The sequence below is a fragment of the Bradysia coprophila genome, chromosome III (genome assembly GCF_014529535.1).
Source record: "Bradysia coprophila strain Holo2 chromosome III, BU_Bcop_v1, whole genome shotgun sequence".
Lineage (NCBI taxonomy): Eukaryota > Metazoa > Arthropoda > Insecta > Diptera > Sciaridae > Bradysia > Bradysia coprophila.
In genome coordinates, this window is record NC_050736.1 from 5,060,748 (window position 1) to 5,085,436 (window position 24,689).

Genomic DNA, 24,689 nt, shown 5'->3' on the forward strand with positions numbered 1-24,689 from the left:
CAATGTATAATATAATACAGACAGACAGATACACTCCACTCAGCTCCATCCATCTGTACAACTTGGAAATTAATAGCATAAATATAAAAAAAAATTCTACATGGATGAGAGAGTGTTCGGGAAGTTCTGTTACGACAACTGAAATATGAAAATTCAATTTTATTTACATTAACGAAAAAACAAACAAATTATTGATGTTGTACATAACGCACACGGTGTATGCTTACTTACACAAAACATATTTATAATACACGTTTTACTGTTAAGAATAAGCACCCTCGCAACATTTACTTTTCGAATATCTTAACTGAGTTATGCATATCTTATTGATGGAATATTCTTATATTTATTTGATTTTCTTTTCTTTTCTTCTTTCAGATCTTTTCCCATAATGTACAGTGCCTATATGCCAATGTGCTAGAGAGCCTATATATATATTGTTGTATTCCATAACGGAACACATTATCTTCTTTTATCCGAAATGCTTCGTGCAAAATGTATAGAACAAACATAAAGAAAAATGTAACGTTGAATTGTTTTGTTATTCTAAAGCTTCCAATTTACGGTTTGTTATTTTCAGCAGAAGGCGAAAAGCTTGTAGACGAACATACAATATTCATCCAAAATATGGATGAAATGTATAGCTTTTCAAACAAAACGAAAAATATTCCCAAATGAATTTCAGCTAACAAAACATAAACATTGATCCTGTTGATTTCGCCGTTTGTCGATAAAAAAAAGCGGAATTGTTGGAAAGTTCACCGAACACACAAATTTTAGCGGAAGCGAGGTGATTCTTCGATAGCCCGAGTTTTGATAATACTCAGTTCGGAAAGAATAACGAAATGGAGAAACCTCGATTTGCGTAATTCAAATTGTATGAATTTAGGACATGAAATGAAGATACCTCGATAAAGGTTAATCTTACAAGTAAGATTTTTCGACCACTGTTTCGATCTGTGACGAAATTAATTACGTCTTTCGACAGTTTGCATTAATATGCATTTCAAAAATACCATTTCTAATCAGGCCATGGCGACAGTGGTACTCGATTCAGTGCTCTATCGAACACTAGACCGATTTGCTCACGAATAAGTCTAGCGAATCATATACATACATTGCACCTTGTATCTATAACAGAATCACCCACGTTACATTTATACGTGTGACTTATGAAGTTTTGGAAAAAACTTTCTTAAGCTTTAGCACGTGTATATGGACGATACTTGGTTGATCTTACGTTGTGCTCGTCTTTTTTCAATAGATCAATTTTGGATCTTTCTTTTTTAAACATTATTTCGTTTTTCCTCAACAAAAACACCGAAAATTGCATCACCAATACTTTGTTTCATTTGTTTAAGTGTAAAATTTTCTATTACAACTTACACTTTTAACAACCCTTAGTTTGTTTGCTCTGAAACTCTGTTTGCTCCGTACGGCGACGTGAATATGTTAACAATTTAGTGCGATGTGTTTACCGTTCTGAGTAGGTAATACCGAAGATATTCTTAGCAAAGTTCAAAATATCTTCAGTGTATCAAACAAATTTTGACACTGTAAAAAAATCTGGAAAATGTTTTCATATAAAATAGTACTCTCTTTGACAGCTGTCACTCGAAGCACTTTTGCTTGAAGTGCGTTGGTTTAGAAAAGAGCCAGGAGCCAGCTGGGATTTGACAGGTTACTGCGTAAAGCAGAATACGCAGCGTATAACTAACTTCGGATATTTCAGACTTTTAAATTTTTTCTAGGAAAACTGTATGTGGTGAAGTTATCGTAGACGATATAACGCAACTTGATACACCCACAATTCCTTCAAAAATCATGTATATGCGGTACATCAGCAATGTAATGCGCTTTCTCTTTTTTATGTATAAAATTGAGTTTCCTTATGCGAATATTTAAGTGTATAAAGTGTGTAGTAAGACATTCTTTACTGAATTTCTGAAACGAAATTGCTGAAATCATTTCTTTATTGTGCTGGATTCTTCGAGGAAAGATTCTTTTATGATCTGACGATATAAAAATAAAAAAATGTTCCAAGTTTTCTTTGAATAAATACGTACTACATGCTACGTAGATCATAATGAGTTCTAATGTTATCAAGTTTATTTAAAAAGAAAAATTGAAGTTTTACGTTACTACCAGCTATCCAAGGTTCTTTCTTTGTAATATCAAAGTCTTAGTTTTTCTTTTTTGCTAGTTATTGTATGTTTGCTGTTTAATTTAATGGAAATTATTTTGTTGCATCTTTGTGTTTTGAATGAAAATGTTTCTTTGTTAAAACCCAAATTACCTTTGAGACTTTGCTTCTTGGCGGTAAGCAAGTTAAAGCGTATGTATGTAATGCATAAATAAGTAAATGTACCGTGAGCGTTGCACGCTCTGCTTTACGTTCGGAAAGTTAATACAGTTTTTCAAGTATTTCTCGGAAACAAGATTTTATAAGAACAACGCAAAAGGAAATATTTTGAAAAGATATTGTAGCCGTTTCGTAAACAACTGCAACTAAACAGAGTGCAGATATGAACGGAAAGTTGAAATTAGAAAAAAATTAAATAAAAGTGAGGAAGAATTAATTGGAAAATTTCAAATAAAGAAATTTCCTTAAGCTTTTAATAATAATTTATTGCGATACTACTTCCTTTGTTTAAAGGATCGCCAGACTGTTCTCGGCAGATAAAAAAGTGTATGCACCTCTTGTCAAAATAGTTATCTTGACGTGTGGACATTGCCGATCTCGCCTTCGACTTGACCCGCAATGCCCACACGTCTCGATAACAATTTGGGCAAGAGGTGTCTAATCATATTTTATTCAAAAACGTGTGGTAGAGTTAACTTTACTTCACCGATCCAATACTTTACCTCAAGTTTTTTAATAAAATACCTTACTTGGCAACAGGGCAAATGATAGAAAAGGCCCTTCTCGGCTACGCCTCGATCGGCAAAATTCACACAAGAAGTACTATTTTCATCAATTCCCCATCGGTAAGTAATGTAGTAATTATCACCGAGTTGCTAACAACGTAGTTATTTCTCAAAAAAGAGCAACAAAATTTTCGCCGTCTGTGACCGAGCTGAGAATTTGGAACATTTAAGGAGATTGTTAGTTACTTTCAAGATCGAATAACGTACATAAATTGGACGGAAATCGTCAAGATCATTTCTGTCACATTCATCTGTTATCGATAACGATGACAAAGATAATGACAAGCTCTGGTTAATACGGTACTTTATATAGTAACATGAATGTTTAAAAAAAATGAAGTACAAGATCTGTGGAAGTAATACACCCGATAATAATACTGGTCATATGCTTGCCGTCTGTAATTGGTTAAGAACGAGTAGTACAGTGATTTTTCGAAAATAACGCTTTGGTGACAAACATTTTCGAGAGATTTGTGTTTGTGAGACCCTGACTTTAGTCGCTCTGTACAATGATAACCCCAAAAAAGAACGACTCCACATATTTGTTGCCGGATTTTTTTATGTCAAAGCACAGCTGGTCGTTGTTTGTTTTCATAGTTAGTGTTTCATGTTCTTCGTAAAATTTTCACTTTTATTCTTTTTGTAAATTAAAGTAAGGTTTGGAAGAAAAATGTCAACATTAAGTCGTGTGTCCTCTGAAAAACAGGCAACGGTAAATACCCATTCTTAAATGTCTCGTCAATGTACGAAAAACCTTTCTATTACAGGCGCGCGAACAGCCATTCAACGAATTCCTGTTCAAGATACTCAACAGTTTGGACTATGCCGAATTTAAAAAATTTAGCAACTTTCCACAAGTACTAAAAGAAACAATCAAGTTGATAATGGGTTCAGACGCTGATCTGTACACTTTAAAAGACCGGATTCGATATGACTTTGAAACAAATTTGTCAAACGTAGATAACTGGCATCGTGGATTGTTCAGCCAGGTCGTATTAACGACGGAATTTTACTGGAGCGATGCTGCCAAACGGATATTCGAATATGATTACGGGATAAAGGAGTGTGTAGTGCGCTTGGTGTTACCAACGGAATCTAGACTACTACTAGAAATTTTGCGGATTTTGAAGAGTGGCTTCACGAAGTATGCCAATTTTTTCTTTTTGAACGAAGAACGACATTTCATTTTTGCTTAAAAAATGTTGCAGTTGACCTCATCAGCCATTTTCAGGACAGAGGACTTCAATTATCCAATAATTGGATTGATTCCGCCTACAACATTCAGAGAGGGAACGATTCAACGACCATCCGATCGCAGTTTACATTCGTTGCGTTATAATGTTTTCACAAAACCGAAAATTGGACCAAAGTCAAGGACACGACACAGATTTTTCGTGTCGAATGAAGAGAGTCATCGGATGACTCAGTCCTTAATTAGTCATTTACCAAACCGGATGTACAATTTCCAATCACCAAACAATGTCTTCGCGATGCCGAAACCAAAAATTGGTCCAAAGTCGAAATTGAAAATTGAATCGAAATTCCAAGTGAACAGTGCAAACGCGCCGGCAGGTGAATGTATCAATTCAAGCTACAAAACGCTTAAAGCATCGCTTCAACGATATCAGATAAACGCAAAATCTACGGAATATACGGATACTACCGAGATACCGTCCAGGTTTTGCCCTATGAAGAAAATTCACGAAAACACTTCATCAGTTGAATGTATTGCCATTAAAAGCAGCGAAGCGCCGGCGCAATATAGTGATGCAATAGAGCTGAGCAATAACATAATTCGGTCGGTTGAACGGGCCAAGCAACATTTAACAAAATATTTCGCCGAAACAGATCGAAAGGTGCAGTCCATCAAGCATTTCTGGAATGACTTCTTCAGATCCGAATTTGAAGAAGTGGAAACTTTGAATCGAATGAAAATAGAACCGCAAGCATCAGTGGTTGATCCACATCCGGTTCGATGTGCGGAACACTCAGATGTCCAACTGAAAACGAAAATTAAAGTTGAATTAGTCGAATGCGATCCCAACGAAACATATTCGAGTGATGTTCAGATCATCGAATTACCACCAGAAGAACCTATTGAAATTTCGGACGATGAGACACAACTATTATGTGACCAATTACAAGTAGACAGAAACGATACCAAGGACCTGGTCGTTTCGCAATCAACAAGTAGTAAGAAGTTGTCAGCAGCTAGCACCTCGAAAGGGTAAGATAATTTTATTCGATTCGCAGTGTAAACTGATTTGCTTCATTTACGCAGATCACTGAATATCGCTGTGGAACCAGTGCAAAACAATCTGTCCGTCGATTGTCAGGCTTTATCGCAACAGAGCTTTACGCATCCTTTAAATTGGAACTTTCAAATCGAAGAACGCACAATGACTGAGTCGCAGCACCAGTGGTATGCACTTTTAAACGATGCAAACTCAATTCTTTTGTCATCACAATAATTAGAAAATTATGCATTCGACACAGACTGTAGTACACATCGATCGCACCTCACATCCATTGGTACTAAAACGATTATCAAAATGCACTGGAAAACCATACAAACGGGGACGATATAATATGATGGAGAGGAGTGACGAGTTACTTCGTCCAAAACATTCAAATTCGGTTAAATACGGTTAAATATTCAATTTCAAAATTTCATGGGACATTGTGTGGAGGTGTCTGAACAGCAGCCGTTGCGAAATGAGTGTGTTTATGCTGTCGATCCGCGTATTTTAAGAAAAAAATTGATAATTAAAGAGACAATTGGATGAGAGTGACGTTGTTCGTTTGGTCCATGTATCGTTAATTGAATCAAAAAATTGAGTAAATTTGAAATAAAACCAGAAAAGAAATTGGCAACTGGCGCACATTAATCACATCAATTTTCATGCGGTGACGTTTATAAGTGAAAACCCTGAAGTGAAAAGTACTATCGGGTCAAATCAGATCACATTGTGACCTACAAACTAAATTTGATTCTAAAATGTGACTTGACATTTTTTCAGGTTTAAGATGTGAAGAAAACATTAAATCTCACGAATTTATCAAGGAAATTTGAAAATTCGAATCGGAATCTGAAATCAAAGCTCATGAGAAAATATATACAAAAGCACCGGAAAACGAGAAAAAGCTAAAACATATTTGTTATCGACAACGACGATGATGAAAAATGAGAGAAAAACAAATGAAGTGAAAGATTTCATTTTAGTTTGCCGACAATATTGAGATCAATGAAGTAATAGATTTGAAGACTGTTTCATGTTTGAATAATATGCTTGCCGTCTGTGAAAGGTTAAATTAACGCGTGGTGGTAAGTTTAAAGTAAGTTTAGAGCTTTCATTGATTTTAATTTGAAGGTAAATATGGAATAGGATCCAAGAGTCTACCTACTTTCTAGCAATTACAAAAGTTACCCTCTTACCTAGATAGAGAAGTTGGACCTAGAGAGACTTGACACTGTAAAAAACTAATTGATACATAACATTCAGCAGCTCTCGACTATGACATCTTGTGCTTGAAATGCTTTACACGAAGTTATAGTTTATTTGAACTTCCATTAGGGAGATTGTAACACATTCACTGAAATGAAATATTTTCCTCAAATTTTTCCAAGAAGGTAGATAGAGTGTGGAGGTAAAATAGCTGATCATTTACTTGTGTTTCACAAAAGTTTTTCGCTATATCGAAACAGATGGCCCGAGTTTCGATTCCATTTTAACGAAGGGTGGAGATCGGTTGTATGACATTATCTCCACACTATATCTAAAACCGGTTTCCGAGCCTTCTCCAAAGAACAGATTTCCAATAAGCCAATGTAGTTTGCGTTCTCGTAAATATAGAAACAAGAACCTCTTCTAATAACGAAAGTAATGACTCATTTACACATCACAAGTACGTAACATAAAGAAAGTACGAATTATGCAACAGAAAACCATATCGATTAATATCCAACACCCAAAATGAAGAAAACTCAATTTCTCATCACTTTTCAAATTTTCAATTGAAATTGTTAGCGAATATCAAATGTAGATGCCGCACTATCGCACTCTAGTTTTGTCATCATTCGAACGTCGAACACTCTCTCTCTTCGAACGAGACATTCATTGGTTGAAACGGTTCAAACCGAAAAGGTTCACTATTATTTATTCTGCCGTACGAGAGTTCGTGTTAAAATTATTATTTCGCAGTCGTGTTTTTAGTTTTTATCGAATACATTAAACCGCAAGTAAATTATACAGTGTGTGTTACAAACTAATAAATAGTTAGTGAGTATTAATTGAATCGAGAACTAGTTCAAAAACTGTAATAACAATATTCAAAATGAATAAAAGCTGTGCACGGTGCAATAAAATTGTTTATCCAATTGAGGAATTAAAGTGTCTTGACAAGGTTTGTTTTTCAACAACAATTTTATTCGATTTAACTTGCATAAGACTTTGAAGATATGGTCATGGTTACATATGCAATTGATGAAATTAAATAATTTTGGAATAAGATTTGATTCGATTGATTGGAAATTGTGTAATAATCGTTAAAAACAAGAGTAGTACGGTTCGTTGTAAATGGCTACGGTGATTTTCTACAGCTCTGTCCTTTTGCGTTCAGAGATCGACAAAAATCTGTTGCTTTTGTGTTGGTGAAAATGATTTTTTTTTTGGATTTTAATTCAAAGAATTTGTTCCAAGTTACTTGAATTGTAGTTTACGTAAAATGTTTGTTATTATAACAAAATGAAATGATTACGACATTGCTCCGGCCGGTTGAGAACTCCCAAAAAAAACCTCTTCCAAATTCTTTCAAATTCGAATTTATTTTACTTGCATAAAATAGCCATAATCATTATATTTACTTAACACATATGTATTTACACCTTGTTTGAAATCCATAATATATTCTTCTCATGTTTATTTAACGAACGAAAGGTAAACTCGAAGAAGATCAATTAGGTAGTGATACTAAGCAAACAATGAAAGCTATTCAAAGTTGGAGAAGTAAATAAGTGTAACAGATTTTAAATCATAATCACCCAAAGCCACTAACCTTTCGAACATTTTATCCAAAATCATAGTTTAACTTGAATTTCCTGACCTGGCTGATTACTGTGCGTGATGTGATATAAAAAGCTTGTTTCTAATTGATTAAGTCGATCAAATAGTTTCGGCCTACGATTGTTTGCTCGTTTCTTTAATGAGAACGTATGACATTTGTGGTCAGGTTTGAGATTTATAACGACCAAAAAGCTCAAACTATTTTCAAGTAACAAAAAAAATTCAAATTATAATACGAAAATGATATTTGCCAGAATCATCCATTTTTTGATAACAAAATTTGCATAAACACACCGTTGTCAAATTTATTCGCTTCCATTTGGATGAATGGAATTTTTGCCTATTCAGTCAATTAAAATGAGAGAAGAAAAAAAAATTAAATAAACCAACAAAGTGATGTCATCCGCAATAAACATATCTGAACCTATTTTTCATACACCAAAGCACGATTCAAATGGTGGGACTCCTTTTTAACATGCAACAACGAAAATGAAACGGTTGAATAATGTTTTATCAATGCAGCGATTTATTATTATTATTTGTATCGAATGTCGTCGTGAGTGTAGTTTGTAAAGAGCATGGAGGAGGAGGAGGAGGAGGGAATGAGATCAAACGAGATATTCGCGCACAACGACGCGTTTTTTTTTAATTCAATTTTTTTGTTTTGTTCAACTTTATTTAGCACAAATTCATTTTCTATTGGATCAGGTCAAGGTTGGTTATCTTGATTGAACTGCAAAAAAACGGTTGTACGCTGCTCACATCATATATTTTGATTTTTGTTTTTTTTTTAATGTGACGATTATGAGTGAGCGAGCTGTAAAATGAATATATATTTGAATGGATTTTTAGATATCGCATTCGATGTGAAAATAAGAGCTATACTTTGAGTAAGGTCCGACTGCGACGTTAAATCGACTGAATTGATGAGTTTAAATTTTCTATTTGCTAGAAAAAGAAAATTCGGCACATTTACAAGCGGCAACACGTATTGTGATTTCATCGCTAAATCTATTACTTCCTAATGTTTCGCACAAATTCTTTAACTTGTTAAGGCAATGTCAAGGGCGCTTCAGTCATATCAAATATGCATTTAAATTCTCTAATCACGTAAAGCACAGTACGTGGTTCCAAATTTTTATTTTGACAAGTAAGAATACCGTCCTTCCCTTCAGGTCGGGCTATACTGTCTCCACTCGCCAAAATAAAAGATTGGAACAGTAGACGTGTATTTCCTTTGATTATGGAGCATTAGCTGGAGGTCTTCATTGTCGCTGTAGTTGTCAATAACCGACGGAATACCAGTTTTCTTCCAGTAAGACGTAATTTTCTACATTTGAGTGTCACAAAATCTAGACACTTACAAAAATTCTCCTAATATTTGTTAAAAGCTGCGATAGGTTCTGAGCAACGTGCCATGAAGTCCGTTTTGAGTAAATGAATAAAGGAAATTTTTGATATTTTCGTCAAATAAAGAAATTTTCCTGCAATCTACTTTCCCAAAGGATATTATTTGTGAATCGAAAAATTCTACCTGCCGACATTTGTATAAAAAACTTAACTTTGTTCAGAACAATAAAAATTCTTTTGTTACTTACACACTTTCAGCACGGAACTTGTAGAGATCTTTAAAAAAAACAGAAATTTGTATCTGTTTATTCCAAACCGTGCGTGTAATTAAATTATTAAATTGATTTCTAGTTAAACGCAAAAATTTCCTCTTGTTATTCCATTTTTAGCTGCTGATTTATTGAATTATAAACAGCCAAATATGCTAGCAAAACGATCTAACGCTTTATTTTTGCTATTCGTGGGTCCGTTATTCTTTTTTTTTAATACAGTGAACGACATCTCAAATGTCTCACTGTCAAATTTTTCTGAGAATTTTATTGTGTCATTGCAAATTCACAATGACATTCTCTGAAAAAAATGACAGTGAGACATTTGAGATGTCGTTCACTGTAGTCAACAAAACTATCGCACTTAAAAGCGTTAGTAGAAATGTAAACAATGCAGCGGTCAATATTGTCTACATTTAAAGCAAAATTAATGTACGAAACATATTGACATCGAAATACAATGCAAAGTATAGTGTAAACAGTCAGTAAACTTTCAAATATAAACCAATATGACTGTCGTAACTATACTAGTAGATACATACTGTTGTTGTGAAACATCTCTGTATGTATGTATGAAGACCAAGACAGTCACTTACACTTTTCTGTGCGGTTTTTTTTAATTTCAATTACATGCGTCTTCTTACCTCACCTTCAAAAATGTTAATGTTGAATTTTGATGAATTGTATTGATTGTTTTCAGTTATCAAGATAATGAATGAATTTTGAATAAACATTTGCTTGCCTTGGTGAAACGTATACAGATAAACCGTATGAGAAAGAGATTAGTCGCTTAAATTTAGCTCAGTTTTAACTCGAATTCATTGTTCGGTGCGTTTATCGGTTACAAACGAATTCCATCTTTTTCAATTATTTTCTCGTTGAAATTGAATTTGATAATTCGATATCCACCACTCGCTACACCAAATGTTTATTTACCAAAAACAAATTTATTCGGTTTCTAAGTTTAGGAATTAATAAAATTTACAATAAAAATTTTGTATTTTAATTCACAAATAAAAACCTTTTTTATTCTGTTTACAGACATGGCACAAAACATGTTTCAAATGTCACGAGTGTGGAATGACCTTAAATATGAAAACTTACAAAGGATTTAATAAATTACCATATTGTGAAGCGTAAGTACAATTTATTTTTTCGTTGTAGCTGTTGTTGTTATTTTTATGGTTCATTTAATTGGGTTAGGCATTTTACACATGAATATGTAAGGTTTATTTGTACGAGCAGTAGTTTTTTTTGTATTGTTACATATCATTTGATGGAAATCAATAATGGGTATCGGTCATCTTCAATACACCCACGCTTTTAAAGGGAATTGTAAGATCATGGTCTTTTTATTGAGAATTGAGAGATTGTCTAATATAATGTAGAAGCGCCCACCTGTCAGAAGCAACCGGCATAGTTAAATTAAGTTTTAAAATACTTTATTGATATCTGTTGGTTATGATATTTACAATCTGCAACCACTACGGTACAGATAACGAATCTTATCTTTATTTTTCCTCGTTACTATCTCTATACAATCGGTACACGGCGTTTGTCAAAACCGTTTTTATATGTATAGTACTTGATGATCGCTCGTCTAACTTACATGCATTTTATCAATTTAATATGAATCATTCGGAACATTATCACAATTGATTCTCGAAAAATCGGTGTTTCCTTTTGAAGACTACGACACTACGCTATTGTAACCGATGCACATCCTATTAGATGTACAAATTATGATTCAACAGATGATTCCTTCGAAGATTATACTTGTATATACTCACTCGCTTTCTTCTGGCCTGGCCAGGCATCCGCCATAACGTTATTTTTATCGTTACTTTTTGTAACTTTATGTAAAAATTAAAGTATCAGCATACTGAATGATTTTAGGAATAGAGTTATAACGTTACAGAGATGGTAACGTACTTGTAACGAAATGATAAAAAATCCAAACGATATCGTTACAACGTGGAACTTTTTCTATAAAGTTGTTAAGGATTTTGGCTTTAGCCTACAGTTACACTTCGTGTATTCGCTGTTGTTGTATGCATCGCAGATTTACTATTACACTGTACATGCATGTACCGTTCAACAATTAGGTCGGCTTTTCCCCCCTTTTAAATTGATCTAATATACGACCTTGTTTCTATATTTAATAAATTTTAATATTCATATACTTTGTTGCTTAAAATATTCTCGTGCTAGTTTTTACATCCAAACATGTGTGTATGAGTAGTTTTTACATCCAAACATGTGTGTATTCGTGTACTTTGTCTGGTCAACTGTTTGCATAATTTTACGAAAAAATAAAAATTCTATTTTTACGATCAACTGCCAAGCTACAAAATCTACAATTTTATACTAAATGTCGTGTGAGATTATACCCACATTCAGATAAGATGTGAACCATTCACTATTCTATTCGACTGACATGAATCGTTAATTAAACGAAAGTATACAAAATCTTAGAAATGAATCTTACATTTTCAAACTGTAGTTTGATGTACAAATTTAGCGGTTTTTTTTATGCCCCGACTCCAAATTTGACAGTCCATCCGTTTGCCGTCTTGAAACGAAATATCAGAAATTAAAAGCAAAAAATTGCGATTAAATATCTTCCATTGTTTCGTAAAAATTTCGTACCATCGTGCAATGTCCATCATAAATAATTTGTCACACTCACACACTTGACTAATTCGTATCTAGATGGTAGTCTACGACACGATGACACTATTCGCAACAACAATAAACTATTTTTTTCAGTGTTTATTGTCTTTGGTTTCGGTTAGGAAAATTTTTAATCTCACAATTGAATTTGTTGGAGGTTAAACACCTGGCTACCTGGCTATAATGTAAAAAAAAACCGAAGAATTCATAAAATATTTTTCCAGCAAATTAACGAATGAATGCGATTTGTAAAATTGGTAATGTATATTTCCACGTGAATGTTTGTAATAACTAATCAAGCGATTGATTTCATTGATTCGCGTCATACTTGGATTGAATGAAAGGCATATACCCATAAATGGTAAACACACTTCGAAACGTTGATAATCGAATTGTGTACATATGAGCAATCCGATTTTAACAATTTATACGTTAACTATGCCGAACATATGTCGTCTGCAAAATTGTGTATCGAATGAATGATTTGATCTATTTATCTATATTATTTTGATTGGATGCTATGTACTATTGTATAGGCGTGAGGGGGTGCTTGGTAAACGTGTAACATCGCGTTCGTAAAATTTATGGGGTATGTTTGTTGACTGATGTCTTCAATAAATAAATCGAAATTCATATCAAGCATATTTGCACAGCTTTTATTCAGATATAAATTTGCACTCGTAAACGTTTGGAATTTACGACCGTATTTATTAGCTTCTTTCAAGACAATTGCTTCATTCACGTGGCGTTGTAATGCGTTCGGAGGTACTTCCTTCCTGACCTACGAAGATATGTATTTATTATTCCACCAATACCAAATGCCGGTAGAATTCTTGCAATCCGCGCCAATACTGATTTCACATATTCTTGTCGAATGCGTACGAACCGTTCAAAGTGACTAACGTTCGGCTCAGATCGATTGTATCTATCCAGCGCGTACAGATGTATCGGTGTGGATACAAACTGAATCATGCATGGAACAATGAGTTGTGCAATGTTTTCGGAAGTTTGTTTGCCTATTGAAGAGTTTTCGTAGATGGTTTTTCCGATCGGTTTCGGCAATGTGAACGACGCTAATACTGTTAAACCGTCTCGAGTTGCGAACAAAGCATAACCGATGGCAGGAAATGGCCTAGGAACGCCAACACCAAACATCTGTGCATACATCTTGTCTTTGCACATGCTCAGCGATGCATTCGCTATGAATGATCCAACGAATTTTGGTATTACTTCAGACTTTTTGGATCGTTGACAGAATAATTCAATGGAATTCGCCACCATGTACGTTCCAGTATACACTCCCCAAACCAATAAGAATGCTGGTTGGCGAATAAAACTCACTGGCCGTTTGAAAAAAACCTTCACACTGGTTTTGATGCTAGAAAGAAGCTTTTCATTGCCACTAGCATTTGAAACAATCGCTTTGTCTATGATCGATACAGCCGGAGCAATGGAGAATCCTGATAGTATGGCCGCTATCCATTCAACTCCGTAGTGCATTGACAATGGTGCATGATTCTCGGCAAGATTTTTCTTATCCATTCTCTGATTGATCAACTTTCTTGCCGTTAAATCCGAGGCGAAGTCCTAGTCATCCACTTAGTCCCCCAAATTTGACACTAATGACTTGATCTCGAATTAATTTGTCTAAACTTTTGTTTAGTTTCTTAAGAATAAATTTTGATTTGTTTCCAAACATTTGTCATTTTTTTTTTTGAATAGATACAGCCTACTCAACCATCCATTTGGCAAGTTATCATTTATCGGATCTATTACTTCATTTTATCAAATGTTTTTGAGATATTTGTTGACATCAAATCTTCTACTTCGTTTTTTTGAACATACGTTTTGCTATATAATAAGACCCTATTAGTCTGAGCTTGTTGCTTATTCGTGCAATCGTTACCGAAAACAGATGACAGGTTTTAACATCACACTTAAAAAATTGATTAACTTTTGATCCTGTCGATCATGTGGAATCGTAGGTTATGATTGATACCATCGTATCCGATGACGTTACGAATACAGTCAAAAATGTTAACATTCATTGTTGGAAGGGTTTTTCTTCCATAAAAAAATTATTTTCTGTAACAGAAACTTTTTATAACTTTTGCATTTCGTAGTTCTTATGCTCATTAAATTTTACGTTGGGTTGTTATTCTCAGTTGAGTTAGTCATTAGTCGTCAAGTGTTTCCTTATTTTTTTTTCTAAAAATGTTTTACTGTAATCATAAAAACCTTACATTGTACAATGAGCTCAGAAAGAAAAAACTTGTTGTTGTGATACTCGAAACGGCCTGCATAATGGAATTGAAATACATATCCAACTTCTCCTACATTGCAATTACTACATTTAAATTTTCAATTTCACTTTCTTTAATAAAACAGTCATATCATTTACACTTTCAATTAAACCATAAAAAAAAACAACGATTCAACGCTGTCGTACATCAACATTATTTTCATTTTGTTTACACGTTTTTCATATTTCATCATCAACTTCAGCAAAATATTTTTTTGCATGACACATTCCAAAGGTATTCGAAGAATTTTAATTACAATATTACAACAATTGTTGCTGAGTTCGGTGATATAAGGTGATGTAACCACAATGATCGGTTTTATTTTGAAGATAATAAGCATTTTGTATAGGTTTTGGTTTGATCGATTTGGCGTGCCATATGTATTGGTTATGGGTGAAAAGATATGTTTACGATTTCTGGTTTAATACTTTGTCTGCAAAAGAACATAATTTAATTTTTGTCAACCGTTTGATGTGAATTGTTTTTAGCTGTGAGTACTTTTTCGAGTCCTAGGAGTCGGATTCTACTGGCTGGTCTCGCTCATCAATCTTTCGAACAAAACGGCTTCGATTGAATAATAAAATTTTAAAATTCCACAAATCGCTATTAATAGACTTCGTATTCAAATAATCAGAAACTTTTACTAATCCTTCCACAGACCAATAAATTGAAAACTGTCTTCCGTAACTGAAATATCGATTTTCGTTTGAGCGAAGGTGATTTTTAAGATAACAAACATCATCAGTTCTTGGGTCTATTCCAATCAACCAGGATTATACACAAAAATGCTTAGATAAGATAATACGCATTCGAATTCCATTGCATGTTTGCAACGGATGTAAAAGACTTAGTCGCAGTAAAAATAAAATTCTTTTCTACCAAAAATCGAGCATATAAAATATTTCAGCCCAATCGTTGTATATAAAAACAAAACGCTGTTTGGTGCAATATTCTATTAACATTAAATAGGTCACCAAACCTTTGAATCGATGCCGCTTTCCGGCTTTTTTTTGCCGTCATAGATAATGAATGGGTTTGCTTGGTATAGCTAAACTGTTACGAAAAGGTTTGTTGATGTTGTCAATATAACTAGAAGACTCGCTCGACAATGGTTTTGCTGTAGAGTTTCGATATGGTTTTACTCTAAGACATAACAAAACTTATCGAGAATTAATTGTGACTCAATCAATCCAAACTGAATGATATTAAAGCTAAATTTAGATGACCTAGAGAAATACTGATCACCTATCACAGATTGGCGTTTTACTTGGCCAACCAAGGGCAACTTTGAGTTGCTTTGAGTCTTGTGCAAATTTATTACCCAAAGTTTTCTTAATTAAAAATTTAAATTTCTTACAAAACTTTTATAATTCAAACTAAAGTTCACATAATTCTCTTAATTTACTTTTCTATTTGATTACATCGGTATTAAGGCAGCGAATTAAGATATCCATTTGTGTCATGTCTCAATGGATGTATTTTTGACTCATCATTTTATGTATCATTTTAGCGAGAGATTGAATTAATTGATGACATGGTTGGTTGTCTAATGTATAAAGAGATGTAGACATAATAATTTAAAGTGCACTTAATAGAATTACATCTAAGATTAGTTTTGTCTGCTCTTCGCTGAAAATATATATGCGAACATGAGCTCACCTTTGTTTATGTTTAATTCATTTCAGAGATAATTTTTTTGATGATTTATTATTTTCATGGTGATGATTTAGAATTGAAGTATATACCGTGTTGTACAGCACTTGTAGTGGTACACTTATGTGAGAATAGAAAGTCGATTCCTCATTCCTCATAGCTATCCTTAAAATTCTATAATTTTTACTGTACCTTCAAATGGCCAGAGGTCACACACAAGTGAAGAGTCAAATTTTGAAAAGATCATAAAAAATGCCGATTTAGGAGGGTCCCTTTTTTATATTCCGAAAAAAAAACATCTTCTAGTAGGTCTACCTGCATAATATACTATAGAAAGATTCATGTCATGACATGCAATATTCGGATCATATTGAGTTGTTCTTCTAAATTGTGTACGCACCATAGAAATTTAGACAAAACTATGTTTTCAGTTCATGATATTTTCTTTTAAAGTCATTACTTGTGCAATAGACTTTTTTATTGCTTGTCATTTTTTTGTACAATAAAAAATTGTGACCATGACGTCACAACATGACTGAAATATAATATATAATGAGAATTTAACAATCTGAGAGAGACATAACAGAGAAAAAAAAATAGTTGAATTCAATTCAATTCGTGGAAACACACAAATCACTAATTAATATCAATGTACAAGAATGAAATTCGTTTACTTAGCTGGGTATACTCGGTAGATCTGAGTAAGATATTTATTTTAAGAATTACCCAATTTTTGTGTAAAACGCCTGTGTTGGTGGATGTTGTTAATTTGTTTTTTTTTTGATTTTTTTTTGTTGTTCCTTCTCTCTCAATTTGTACAGAAAACAAATAAAGTATTAAGTGTGTTTCCGGCAGTTTTTTTATATATATGTGTACACGAATGCATGTTAAATACGCGCCGGGTATTAAAACGTTTATGGAGGTTGCTTCTGTTGTACGGAATTATATGTTATATTATGAGGGGACCTTCATAAATGCGCAATTTTAACAATATTTACTAAGTTAATTTGAAATGGTATAGTGAAAAATAATTCATTTTGATTTACGTTTCTTGGAAAACAACAAATATTTTTAGCGCACACACAGTGGAAACAGTGTGTGACGTGACCCCTGAATCATGTGATAATGTTTTCGGGTTGGGTTCGCCGTCGTGAAAGGTTTGAAAGATCCACTTTATGTCTATATTAGAGTAAACACACACCCAACCACATTTTTTACAAAAGAAATAACCGAATCGTTTCACATCATCTTCATTTAGGATGGACATAAAGTCATAAATGAATGGCCATAAATTCAATAACCAAATATATTACGGAGCTTCGGTACGTGGGACACAAATTCGAAATTGAATAGACTCTTTTCTTACGCATAATCTCGTCATTCAATCGCTCGTTATTTACATAAAAATTTCAAGTACTTTCCTATCTGGCTCAAGTGATCGCGTTCTTTTACATTCAGTTTGCACACATATCAAAGAATCACCTCCTTTTTTCGTTACAAAAAAAACTCTCTGCCTTCTCTCGATACCGGCAACTTAATTATATTATGCCCTGCATAGTTGAAATATTTCTAAAATGAAAGTTTATCTCTGTAACATTTTACTTCTACTATTTATCGCCGTAAGAGTTATGCCGTATATATATCGAACTCAGCATTGTAGATTAGATTATTTTATGCTCTTGCTATATACAGTTTTCTTTCTTTTAAACTACACGTAATCATATCGGATGTGTGTGGTGTGTTGGCTTAGTTATGTAATTTAACCTTACATGGAGCGTTGTGAATTACATTTCACTATAATAATATTGTCTGATGGATTGAGCTAATATCTGTTGATGATACACTTTTATAATGCACGTACCAATTTGAATAAAAAAAAATTTATCCATTTTTACATCAGGTTCGTTTAGTTTGCTTTTTATTTAAATTATGTTTTCAAGAAGAAATTGGTCGGTGAATTTGCCAACTATATTATGTTGGGACAATGCAAACAGAACGTTCTGGCGTGCACCTTCTAAAAAAACTGACCCCACGACAAAATGCAAAAAAACCTTTCATTTCACTAATTCTGGTGAGTCCACGCAAGTCCAAACGACAAAAAATGTCAACAATTTTTTTAGGAACAACAACTTTTTGACTTTTTTCCCTTGGTTCCAATGACTCTAACAATATGTTAGCTGTAATCGGGTGACGTAATTTGTTTTTAATTTATAAACAATTGGTTGTAAAGTTAAATTATTACGTATCGGAGCATTGAGCGTCACCCTTTCTGACATCAGTTCTTTTGTAAGTGCAGGACTTGCGTCACCCTTCCTCTTCTAAGAGGTTTTTTGTCTGATTCTGTATACACCCAGTTGCACATATTATGTACACTTTACTCCCAAATGTGCACATGTGTACATCAACATAATCACAAAGAGTTTAGTTCATAAAATCTCGTTCCAACAAACGTAACAGTTAAACGAGAAAACTATATACCTGTCGGGTCCAAGAAGATTTTGTCTGAATGGAACGTGTCTGTATAATACTTACTGCAATGCATACGACTGCCGCACTTAAGGAGATGGAGTGGATTCTTTTATTTTCTTCAATTTTTAATCTCAATTGTCAATTTGAATTTAATTCGATGAACTGTTCATATTGCGGTACGGCTATAATATTAAATGAGCAAGCATCAGAGTTGTAGATTGATTGATTGAGTTAAATTGATGGGAAATGTGTTTTCAGTTATTTTTATTCAATAATTTAATCAAGCCCACATTGAAGAGAGAGAGAGAGTGTTGAGAGTTTGTTAAAATGTGTATTTGTAAAACTCTGAATCAATTAAATGATTTGCCTTCCCGAACTCTGGAACGATGATTAAATGTCAAGTGGACCACCGTTTATTTAAATTGGATTTTTGTAATTGTTACAGGCATATTCCTAAAGCTAAGGCTACAGCTATAGCCGATACACCTGAGTTGAAACGAATAGCTGAAAATACAAAGATTCAGTCAAACGTTCAATACCATGCCGACTTTGAAAAGCAGAAGGGGAAATTAACGCAGGTAACGCGTGGCGCACGTAATGCTATCACAATGGACATAAAATTTAAGATTTGGTTCTTTATAGGTCGCTGATGATCCAGAGACCCTGAGAATTAAGCAAAACACAAAACACATTTCAAATGTCGAGTACCATGGTGATTTAGCTAAGAAAGCGGCTATGGAAAAACAGCGCGAAGTAACTGAAGTTGCTGATAATCGAGGTAATTATTCTGTTGTTTTTTTCATGTCGTTGCACTTTTAACTGAAGAATTGTTGCTTTTTGTTTACCAATAATTTTTTTTGTTGTTTACATTAAACATCACGTTTCAGTTCGAAATTGAAGATCGTTATTCAGTTCTATAAATGAAATGAGTCAGGCGTATAGATCGTACATAAAGTGTGTGTTTCATTGAGAAGCTGTGCTCAAATGAAAATAGAAACGAAGAGAATAGAAAAGACTTTTGTTTTCCGAATATCTGAAGTCGGAGAGATGTTGGCTTAAATATTTTCAGCGTAAAGTATAATGTCACCTAGGGAGTTTTTAGATGCCTTTTTAGTTGTTGTTTCAGTAATTTTTTTTATAGAATGAGTAGTCAACGGTAATTGTATATTGGATAGGACTTAGGATACCCACAAAGTTCTGACATGGAAACGGAAAGAAGCAAATTTTGTTCTTCCCGTTTTCATGTCAAAACTTAGTGTGTCCTATACTTCCACTTTCGTTAGCAATTGTTGCTAGAGAGGAATCTTACGGACTTCGATAATTTAATTGAAAGTAAAGTTGTTCATAGTCCGTGTAACAATAAGAAAATTGAAGCTTCGACTAAGAGAACGAACCAACGATCTTCGCTTCGAACCATGCTTTTTTGTCATTGTCGTTAAATATTGCTATTTGTTTTTGTTTTCGATCTCTCATTCGGTTGGTTCACCTCATACAGACAATGAATCTGAATACTTCTCTGAAACGTTAGCGGCCGAATCACTATCACAATATCAACAACCATCGACGCCGTCACCAACTCAGCCAATACCACCACCCTCACAAAACAATCATTCACAACTTCCATCACCCATCAATCAGCCACAATCAGCTCCGGTGCTCGTACCAAACAATTCACAATTGTACGCATCACAAAATAGTCATCAGCATAAACAACAACAACAACAACAAGTAAACCAACAAAAATACCAACAACAACAACCACCACCACAACAACAACAACAACCATACCAAGCACAAAATAATCATCATAATAATCCCAACAATTATCAGTCACAAAATTATGCGCAACAAAATAACATTCGTAGTACCATTTTGCAAAGTGCTCACAATCCCTCAGGTAGTGTTGTTGCGGCACAGCATCCCAATCATCAACCGAAATACTACGATCAATATGACAATTATGCTCGACCGAACGCACAAAATCTACAGTATCAACCACAGCAGCAACAGCAGCACAATAACAACAATCCGAATGCTGTCTATCACAATAACCACTACACCGCCGTCGACGGCCACGGACAATATCAACAGCATCCACATCATCCACAAGCGCACCAACAACAACATCAACAAAATCGAGGTGCTGGCTACAATAACGCTCACTATAATCCAATGGCATTGTCATATAGTGCCGCAGAGATGCCTGGTGTCGGTGGAATCGGAAAGATTTCCGACTACGATCCACTGACCGATGGACCTCGTAACGTGCCGAACGCAACGCGACCAACATCAACATTGATATTTAGTTCTGATCGTGGAATGGGTAAGTCTTGAATTTTGGGCTTGTTTGGGTTTTGGATCTTTGACTTTGAGAATTAATCCATCAACCACACACTTTCATGGTTTTTGTTGTTATAAGTTAGCGACTCCTTTTTGTCCAGTTGTCGGCATACATAATTGCATAGATAATTGTTTGATTAGAAATTTGCTTCTAAATTGAATTCGAAAGTCGCTTGACGTTGTTCGCTGTTCGTTAACAAAATCATTTACAATTTCAAATTTTATCAGTGAGCAATTCGCAAAATCGACGAATCGGATCAATAAATGACATTGACCCTGCAAATGGAATCTACGGTTCGATCGACCAGAATAATTACCCGAATAATTACCAACAGCAACAGCAGCTTCAACAACAGCAAACACGGCAAAGTCAACAGTATGCTGCTCATCATCAACCTCAGCAGCAGCAGCAACAACAGCCACCACCATCGCATAAATCGAAATTGGTAAGTTGTCCGAATTACCAATTTTGATATTTTTCTGTAGGACGACTGATCAGGGCTATGAAATCCAAGACTATTCACTTCACTATTCACTATTAAAAAATTGAAACAGATTCGTTATCCTTATAAAACATCCTTGTCAGGGTTTTCAGCAGATAATTCAATCTAGTTATCGAAAAAGTGTCACTTGCCTTAGAACCAAGTCAAATAAAAAATCCAAGGAAACACCTTTTTATGACGTAAATAAAGTCCAAGCTAATGTCACAGATAGCAATCCTAATTATTTGTATTGGAAAAAATTAGGCTTAAAAAGTTACCCGAGATGGATCGATACTAAGCCTAAGACCACTCCAAGAAGAAGTAAAAACTCAACTAAACTTCGAAAACCACGTCCTACCATCTTTTTTCGTTTAATTTTCATACTAATTTTGTAAACGGCTTATAAACTACTTGAGTTGTTTGCTTGGCAATTTGTCCTCGCACTGTTCGTTCGTCAAGCGAGTCGCCACCGGTCAGCATTGGGTTTTGATTTTCTATTTCTACAAGTTGCCACACATTTATATACCCCTAAACACATAACACATACTAAGGGAGATAACCCTAATAAATTCCTTTAGGAGACATCAATAAAGGATGTCTGCCATTGAATGTTGCCTCATCGGTCTTAAATCGTTTATAACTCCGTAAATATGAGTGTCAACTGTATAACTGACCCTCAAATAGCCCCTAAATGACGGATAGAACATACATTTAACTTGCAAAAATGCACACTTCTCGAGTTATAACTCTACCTGACAACAGAGAATTCCAAACATCTTTTTTGGATTTCTCCTTTTCAAAAATTATTGAAATGATACGAAACGTGTACGCACAGTGAGCTTCAATAATAACTTGAGCATTGGCTTTACTAGATTTTTCGGTCCATCATTGGTGGCAAGAATTAAACACAAATTCTTGAGACGTTTCGCATCTTTATTGATACATCATCAGTCGTGTGGGCTATTATCTAATCCTCACAGTTTTGCATCGTCCACAAACTGATACAAATCTTTTCACATCCAGTGAGTAAACATAAAACTAGTGTTTAAAGCCAATGCTCAAGTAATTTACTATCACGGTCAAGTAAAAGTTAGAACAGACTACAAATAGTCGAAGCTAACAAGGAAATTATTCAATAATAACGTTACACTTTTATGGATTTGCTTCAGTTGGTTGTTTTCATACACATTTCTAGGTAAACGTACTTAATCTCTCTTCATCATGTACAGTTGAATACACACGTATTACAGAGCAAACGACCAACTGGAGTCAAAACGAAAACATGTAACCTTAATGTTGAATCAAACTGTTATTCGTCGTACAATCCTCGCTGGAAATCCTTTCCGACTCAGCTAAATAGATGATTGCAAACCATCTCTCTCTCTCTCTCTCTCTCTCTCTCGATTCTCTCACAGCAAATAAATCAAATCTCATAAATTTGCATTACAGCGAGCCTTTCGCGCTATATACGACTACGAAGCACAGGATTCTGACGAAGTCAGCTTCTCCGAGGGCGATATAATCTTTGAAGTGGAATCAATCGACGCCGGATGGATGACCGGCAAAGTGGAACGTTCGGGCAAAACGGGAATGTTACCAGCCAATTACGTTGAACCGGCATTGATTTAGATGAAGATTACGGAAAAGGAAAAAAAAATAAACCCAAGCATTTCTAACTAAAAATCGATTTTCGTAGAACCATTTTTTATATGAAAAACATTTTTTTGGATACGACAAGAACGTTGTAATAGAGAGTTTGCCAGTCATAAAAGAAAATTAATCGTAAAAATTATGATAATAATGTCTAAAATAGCAAATAATTAATTAAGAGAAATCATATAAATATCAGCGAAATAATGAAATTAATGCAGCTATTTATCCAATCATCTATCGATGTTTATTTGATTAAAACTTTTTCTTTTCTTAATTTATATGAATGAAAAAAAAACAAAAGCAAAAAAGGAAAAAAACACTTTTGAACACACAACAATTAGAATAACCAATAATGAACTTGTATTTTGTATAGATTTTGTTATCTACTTATAGATTAGGGGTTGAATTTTTAAGCGCAATTATTGAAACCAAGATGTTAGTTTGAATATAAAATTCAATAATTTATATACATATGGATCAAGAGATACTTTGAGAGGAAGGGAAGTTGATTTGATTTTACACTTAAAACAACATTACACGGATCTAAGTGGAAACAATTATTTTTTTTTGTTTTAATTTTTAATTTTCATTTAACTACTTTTTACGTTTAAGTGTAAAAATTGGATATAAAAATTAATTTACGACAAAATGAAAAAAAAAACAAAAATTCTTATGAAATTATGTGCCTTTCTCCTCAGAGTCAATTGGAAATCTTTTTTTTTTAGTTTTAAATTTTCTTACATTCGATTTGGTATAGGCAGAACTTTTTTCTCTGCATAAGTGGTGATGCTATTAGCAATAACATTTTCTATTCATTAATTTTTCGATTGCTTTCCAAAAAAAAAACTAATCGCATGGTTGGTCTTTGTCATGAATATGTAGAAATAAGACATCATGATACAGAGATTTTAATCTGTCCAGTGTAACTCAATGGAGGTTACAAATTCTCAGAGATTATTTTTAATGGACGTTTTCAGTTGTCTTAGCAAAAAATCGACCTACGGTATACCGAGTATATCACTAACATCGATTTTCTTTTTTTAATTTAAGCCCCAAAATATTTTTCATGCTTCGGGCCGAAAATGAGGGTAATTTTTGAGTTTTCGGCCCTTTGCATGAAAACTCTCATGTGCACCTGCTTTGGACGATTGATTTTAGGCGTTTTCGCTTGTAAATCAATAGTCATTTGTGTACCTGTTTTGGACGATTGATTTTAGGCAATTTCGCGGATTGTAGGCCGAACGAAGTGAGGTCTACAAGCGAAAGTGCCTTAAATCAACCGTCCCAAACAGGTACACATGTGAATTTTCATGCAAAGGGCCGAAAACCCGAGAAAATTTGAAAAATTCCCCTCATTTTCGGCCCGAAGCATGAAAATGACTATTACGGAGGCCAAGTGGATTATCAAACGTCTAGGCTCTTTCATGTTATTTTTCAGCCTAAAATATAAATTTATTGCAATATGTTCACCTTGTATGTCATAGAACAATTTTTTGCTTAGAATAG

The 24,689-nt window shown here is 34.1% G+C and overlaps 3 protein-coding genes across 5 annotated transcripts; all 3 read left to right on the forward strand.

The window, feature by feature from the left end:
• On the forward strand, positions 1-5,794 carry LOC119079472. The gene is made up of 4 exons (XM_037187407.1): positions 1-4; positions 4,694-5,155; positions 5,210-5,350; positions 5,425-5,794. Coding segments are annotated over exons 2-4 (441 nt in total). The 5' UTR covers positions 1-4; positions 4,694-4,856; the 3' UTR covers positions 5,426-5,794.
• Positions 3,504-4,683, forward strand: LOC119079479. Its single transcript, XM_037187420.1, has 3 exons — positions 3,504-3,640; positions 3,696-4,072; positions 4,137-4,683. Exons 1-3 carry the CDS (start codon positions 3,599-3,601, stop codon positions 4,138-4,140), a joined length of 423 nt encoding a protein of 140 aa, XP_037043315.1. The 5' UTR covers positions 3,504-3,598; the 3' UTR covers positions 4,141-4,683.
• Positions 5,795-7,068: 1,274 nt separating the features above from the next.
• LOC119079415 (LIM and SH3 domain protein Lasp) lies at positions 7,069-23,839 on the forward strand. 3 transcript variants are annotated; one of them, XM_037187322.1, is made up of 7 exons: positions 7,069-7,332; positions 10,652-10,746; positions 19,154-19,286; positions 19,351-19,486; positions 20,204-21,031; positions 21,277-21,494; positions 22,980-23,839. In XM_037187322.1, the coding sequence occupies exons 1-7, from the start codon at positions 7,264-7,266 to the stop codon at positions 23,157-23,159; spliced, it is 1,659 nt and encodes a 552-aa protein (XP_037043217.1). In that variant the 5' UTR covers positions 7,069-7,263; the 3' UTR covers positions 23,160-23,839. The 3 variants fall into 3 exon arrangements, with proteins under 3 accessions (XP_037043217.1, XP_037043225.1, XP_037043234.1); XM_037187330.1 differs by having other exon boundaries at positions 7,070-7,332; positions 20,606-21,031; XM_037187339.1 differs by lacking the exon at positions 20,204-21,031 and having other exon boundaries at positions 7,070-7,332.
• Positions 23,840-24,689: the final 850 nt, after the last annotated feature.

Bases quoted from the DNA above. Each gene is read 5' to 3' on its own strand.
- LOC119079415 (XM_037187322.1), top strand. From the start codon at position 7,264: ATGAATAAAAGCTGTGCACGGTGCAATAAAATTGTTTATCCAATTGAG. The intron at 7,333-10,651 runs GTTTGTTTTTCA...TTCTGTTTACAG, and splicing joins AATTAAAGTGTCTTGACAAG to ACATGGCACAAAACATGTTT. The intron at 19,287-19,350 runs GTAACGCGTGGC...GGTTCTTTATAG, and splicing joins AGAAGGGGAAATTAACGCAG to GTCGCTGATGATCCAGAGAC.
- LOC119079472 (XM_037187407.1), top strand. From the start codon at position 4,857: ATGAAAATAGAACCGCAAGCATCAGTGGTTGATCCACATCCGGTTCGA. The intron at 5,156-5,209 runs GTAAGATAATTT...TCATTTACGCAG, and splicing joins GCAGCTAGCACCTCGAAAGG to ATCACTGAATATCGCTGTGG.
- LOC119079479 (XM_037187420.1), top strand. From the start codon at position 3,599: ATGTCAACATTAAGTCGTGTGTCCTCTGAAAAACAGGCAACG. The intron at 3,641-3,695 runs GTAAATACCCAT...TTTCTATTACAG, and splicing joins CCTCTGAAAAACAGGCAACG to GCGCGCGAACAGCCATTCAA.